The 6,158-nt window shown below is 41.5% G+C and overlaps 1 protein-coding gene across 1 annotated transcript; it reads right to left on the bottom strand.

Moving 5' to 3' along the window:
- Nucleotides 1–3,681: 3,681 nt before the first annotated feature.
- Nucleotides 3,682–4,277, bottom strand: LOC123117136 (mavicyanin-like). Its single transcript, XM_044537964.1, has 2 exons — nucleotides 4,106–4,277; nucleotides 3,682–3,986 (listed from the first exon to the last, which is right to left on the bottom strand). The coding sequence occupies exons 1-2, from the start codon at nucleotides 4,275–4,277 to the stop codon at nucleotides 3,682–3,684; spliced, it is 477 nt and encodes a 158-aa protein (XP_044393899.1).
- Nucleotides 4,278–6,158: the final 1,881 nt, after the last annotated feature.

Genomic DNA, 6,158 nt, shown 5'->3' with positions numbered 1-6,158 from the left:
TGATGGTTACTAATGATCGTGGTTGGTTAAGTTAACCTGGAGTATTCGTTTAAACAGATTTTATCTGGACATTTATCTGCAGTTTATACAGTTTGAAATTAACTGGAATAGCACTATATAAAGGTCCCTAACCCCTAGCCTCAATGGATTATTGTGAGCGGAACCACGGAAAAGGATAGAGGAATAGGGGTTAGACCGTGTGCGTATATTTCTTACAGTTATATATATATATATATATATATATATATATATATATATATATATATATATATATATATATATATATATATATATATATATAGGAGCGACAGTGATCCTGTACGTGCATGGGAGAAATAGTCAAGACACAGGGTGGAACTAACTAGTAGCTCCTCGTCGGAGTTACCAATGGAAGGATTATGATGCATGCATGGTTGACACGGTCCGCATCTTCCTTTGCAGCCCTTTGTCCAAATGTCATCTGAGAGCAGAGGTTTGACACTTTCGCCAGACCCATCAGGATTCAGGACAGGAGCAAGAAACAACGGCTAGTAGAAACAAGATTTCAAATACTAATTTTGCTCTCTTGTATTCATCAATTGACGAATGAAATTTTCGGAAAGAACAAATATGTACCTCTCTGTTTACACTGGCTCTCTTCAGAAAAGCCTAGCTACCATTACTGATCGATTTTGTTTCTCTTTGGAGAGCTTGATACGCTCCATGTTACCTCACTACAGCTAAGATGAGGTTGAAATCAAAGAGGTGGAGGCAGGAGGTTATAGATTTAGTCTTCATGCAAATTATGCTAAGCTTATCTTAGCGATGCCACATAGAATAATTGCTGAGATGAAAGAAAGAAAAACAAAAAGGGCATGCCTTCTCTTAGCTAAGCCTATCGCGGAAGCAAATCTGTACCTCCATGAGAAGTAAATCCGTGCCTCTCGCGGAAGGAAAAAAGGAAACACATTTTTTACCTTCGGGCTTGCTAAAAATCAGTTGACTGAGATTTAACCAAGTCTCAATCGACCATGCAACATTTTTCTCAACAGTTGTAACTTTTTTTATACCGGTTGCAACATTCGTCTTGTTGGTTGTAGCATGTTGTCCCTCATCGATTGTAGCATATCGTCTCACCGGTTGTAACATTTGTCATTGATGGTTGTAGCATTTTAATCACACCGTCTGCAGCACCAATTTTCATTGCTTGTAAAACCGTTGCAACATTTTTCATCATCGGTTGTAGCATCTAGCCGTGCCGCTTGCAGCAAAAAAACTACGCTGACGTCACTCGACTGAGACTTGGTTAAGTCTCAGTCGACCGAGTTCTAGACAGACCCTTTTACCTTTTTCGAGAGGCACGACTGCGCCTTTCAAGGAGGCAAATCCGTGCCTCCACGAGAAGTAAATCTGTGCCTCTCGTGAAAGAAAAATAAATAAAAGAAACCGTGTTCTTTTCCCTTTCTGGGAGGCACCCAAACGCAAATACATGCCTTCATGAGAAGTAAATTCGTGCCTCTCGTGAAAGAAAAAAAAACATTTTTTCACTAAATTTTTTTGGGTCCAAAACATAAGAAAAAACCGGAGGGTGGGAGGGGGGAAGCCAAATGAATCATCTAAAGACCGAAAACATGTACAGGAAAAACAATCGGATGATACACATAGAGCACGCCAAGTGGCTTGTTCCCAGCCAACCCAAAGTGATCCTTGTGGAGTCACCCGAAGGAGTACTCGCTGATAAGTTGCTCTCGGATAGGAGCTGAGCAAACTTACATAGGGCGTCCTAATTGGGCCAACCCAATCACACGTATGTAGGCGCTCACCTACTCTGGCTGTCCGGGTTTTCCAAGACGACCGTAGCAAAACAATCTCCCGTAGAAAGGAGCATTGTAGCAGATCAGGTTACTGTAGCCAAACAGTTTGAGTGAAAACATTGTTTTGAATTATGTGAAATTAGTGAAATCACTTCTTTAAAATAAGTGAACTTTTTTAGTTGAGTGAAATGAATGTTTTGTATTAAGTGAAATCAATGATTTAAAAATTATTTAAATCTGTTGATTGAAATGAGTTAAATATTTCATTTTAAATGAGTGAAAGAATTCTTTTTTAAATTGATTGAAATTGTTTATTTGAATTGAGTGAAACAAGTCTTCTGAAATGATTGAAAGTGTTTTGAAATGAGTGAAATCAGAGTTTTGAAATGAGCGAAATCAATGTTTTGAATACAATCTACACTCTGAGTTTTTAAGAAACGAGTGAAATCTGTTTTTTAGAAATAAGTGAAACATGTTTCATGAATTTTAAAATGTTTACAACATAATCTAATTTGATCTCCTTTTAAAGAGCTCGACGTTAGAAATTGAAATGTGTAAGCAGATTTAAAAATAAAATTTGTTTCATAAGATACCTATGAATGAACATCTCAGAAGAACATAAAATATTTGTAGTAAATTTTCTATGGATGAAGAGAGAGAACCATGTGCGCATGCAGCCAATACCTGACTTGCTGGCATAAAGCTGACACAGGACACCCTTTCTAGGCGTATCTAAAAGGTTGAGTAGTCGTACAGTGCACAGGAAACCTGTACTCCCTTCGTCCCAAAATTCATGTCTTACATTTGTCTAAATACAGATGTACCAAATATTGTCTTAGATTTGTCTAGATACAAATGTATCTAATATTAAGACGTGACTTAATACATTCGTACTTAGATAAATCTACTTAGATAAATCTAAGACAAGACTTTCGGAACGGAGGGAGTAGAATAATGTCTCCTAGCATTTTTTGGTGAGATCCTTGAAGCCAGAACGAACGGCAGATGCAGACACAGGAGGTCCAATGCACGGTAGATTTTCCGCTTTCCATCAACAATAATACTGGGCAATTCAATTTATTGTATGTGTATAGCACGAGTCGGCGCAGAAAGAAAGTTAGGGTTTGTGCCTCTCGCCGGCGCCGGTGTAGGTCCGCCTCGTCTCCGATGACCCTAGGGTCATGGAGGTGCGGTGGATCCTGGCAACGGCCAACGGAAGGGCTCCGTTTTTAGTCGTTTTTTTCAATCTTATTAGGGTTTGTGTCCTACTCAGGAAGGTAAGACGGCGGCGGCTCCCTGTAGATGGAATAAAGATCTCCCCGCCTAGCCCCCGTTCCGGTGGTGCGTCTAGCATCGTTGGTGGGCGTGTGGAGGTGTGTCTCCGGCAGATCTATCTTTGGTGGATTTGCTCGGATCTCGTCGTTGTTCGTCTACGTTCGTGTGTCTTCGGTTTGGATCCTTCCGATCTACGTTATTTTTCATCGGCGGCGGTTGCTGTTCTGGGGTGCTGGTCCTATGGGGCCTTAGCACGACGACTTCCCGACTGTCTACTACAACAAGTTGTGCCCGGCTCCGGCGATGGAGGGGCGATGACGGCGGCGCGCCTTCGGCTCGCTTCGGTGCTTGTAGTCGTCGCTAGGTGGTCTGCGAATCTGGATGTAATTTTTATTTCTAGTATTCATTGTACTGTCATGATTGAAGATGGATAGATTGGAAGTTTTTCCGAAAACAAAAAGAGTCGAACAACTAATAAATCGTCATGGTACGGGGAACGTTACATGGATCCAGCAGTGTGCGATATTGATCACACCGTGCACGATGTGACTAGCAAAAAAACAGACACGGACAACGTAGTTGATACAGGGCGCTGCCCGGCAGCGGCAGGTCATCACCACTTGGAAACAAAGGGCCGCCTGGACCTGTGAGGAGTAGACGACGATGGCACCGTCGACCACGGAGCTGGCGCAGGCGCAGGCGAAAGCGCGTCCGCGGCGAGGATGGTGACGTTGAGCTTCAAGCCCATCTGGCAGTGATTGCCCACGGTGCAGATGAACCACCTCCTCCCCGCGTCGCCGAGGTGGACCTGGTCGGCGCCGGACCTCCAGGCGGTGGCGCCCTTGGTGTTCTTGCACGCCTTGAAATCGGGGCCGCTCACCTCCACCACGTTATGGAGCGCCTTGTTGTACTTGAACACTGCAAGCACACGCGCGCATCTCCATGAATCAGTAAGCAGTCCAATCTCGTTTGTGCATCTCCATGAATCAGTAAGCAGTCCAAATCTCCATGGTAATGGATAATGGATGCATGATTACCTAGCGCGTCGCCGACCGTGAACTGCTTGCTCTCGGACCAGGCGGTGTAGTCGAACCCGACCGTCCACCCACTGCCGTCGCCCACGGGATGGACGGTGGCTGAGGCGGCGAGCAAGGGGAGGAAGACCATGGCGATTCCCAGCGCCACGACAAGCATCTGCTTGGAAGCCATGGAGATCGTCGAGCCCTGAAACTGAAACTCCTTGCTGTTTACTCCCTGCTCTCAGGCTGTACAATGGTGTGATGAGAACAAATTAAAGCACACATACATGGTTATATAGGAGTGACAATGGTCTTGTACGTGCATGGGATAAATAGTCAAGACACAGCGTGGAACTAGTAGCCCCTCGTCGGAGTTACCAATGGAATTGTGATGCATAGTTGACACGGTCTGCATCCTCGTTTGCAGCCCTTCGTCCAAATGTCATCTGAGAGCAGAGGTTTTACACTTTCGCCAGACCCATCAGGAATCAGGACAGGAGCAAGAAACAACGGCTAGTAAAAACAAGATTTCAAATACTAATTTGCTCTCTTGTATTCATCAATTGATGAGTGAAATTTTCGGAAAGAACAAATACGGACCTCTGTGTTTACACTGGCTCTCTTCAGAAAAGCCTAGCTACCATTACTGATCGATTTTGTTTCTCTTTGGAGAGCTTGATACGCTCCACGTTACCTCACTACAGCTAAGATGAGGTGGAAATCAAAGAGGTGGAGGCAGGAGGCTAGATTTAGTCTTCATGCGAATTATGCTAAGCTTATCTTAGCGATGCCACATAGAATAATTGCTGAGATGAAAGAAAGAAAAACAAAAAGGGCATGCCTTCTCTTAGCTATGAATTGATCTCTTTATTATTTATAAAATGTGGCCGTATGCATCGTTCTGATGCAGAGGCTGGGGAGTCCCCCCTTTTCAAAAAATAAAATAAAAAAAATGGTCCAATGATACGAGATGTTTTCATAAATTCACTTACCTTCTAGTTTAATTGTAATGGTCCTCTAATTTTGTGATCTCCAATCATTAATTGCTAGAGAATGCACAAAAGGATAAGCCATTGTAACGAATCAATGAAAAGATACACAAGATTTGCGACGTGAAAGACCGCCACTTGGTTGCGCTCGTGCACTCCACCTCTACTAGGGCGCACACACTATTATTGGAAAAACAATCGTTGTCTCGCAACATTCCAAATAAGGCAAAAAAGTGGATGCAGATTAACTGAGATCGAGCTCATATGAGCTCTGAAAAGTAAAATTCGAAAATTTTAAAAAACTCAGAAACTTTTGTGGGAAAAAATTGACAAATGTTATAAATGCTTGCAAAGTTTCATCATAGAATGACATTCGTGAAAGTCGTGGAAACTATAATTCACCTAGCTACACTGTTGGGTTCCTCGTCACTAGACATTAACACGTTCCTACGGATATTTTCGAAAGCAACTTACTATGACAAAAAGCAAGTTTTACACTGTAAACCAGTTTTTTCTGTCGCAAACCGACATGTTGATCATTTTTGACAAATCGTGTGTAAATCTGTAATATAAACTTGAATTAGTGTGATGAAAAAGCAAATCTGTAATATAAACTTGAATTTCATCATACTAAATTACTTTTTAGAAATTTGTATATGCACTAAAAAGTCCATGAAAGTAATTTAATGATATGCAAACATACTATATAGGACAAATGTTTCCTACAAGCAGTGGTAGTTACCACCACTTGCGTTTTGTATGTTGTATGTAGTATCTATCGAAACCGAGAGTATGTACGTGTAGTATGTAGTATATAACAATGATTAGGTAGTATATATACAAATTTTTAGGTAGTATGTACCATTTTTTGAGTATGCTCTTTTTTACGTACAAATATGTACGTATTTCACAAATATAATAAAAACTATGGGCTCATATGCAATTTTTTCATGTAACTTGCTTTGAAATATCTTAGATATATTATATGAACATATTTAAAATAATAAAATAGTATATATAGTACCACATGGTAGTATATGAGATATGTGGGGTAACTACCACCGGGTGGTAGGATGGATTTT

Source organism: Triticum aestivum, chromosome 5B, assembly GCF_018294505.1.
Source record: "Triticum aestivum cultivar Chinese Spring chromosome 5B, IWGSC CS RefSeq v2.1, whole genome shotgun sequence".
In the NCBI taxonomy this organism is placed as follows: domain Eukaryota; kingdom Viridiplantae; phylum Streptophyta; class Magnoliopsida; order Poales; family Poaceae; genus Triticum; species Triticum aestivum.
Note: the sequence above shows the minus strand (reverse complement) of the source record. Positions and strands in the feature narration are given on the sequence as shown.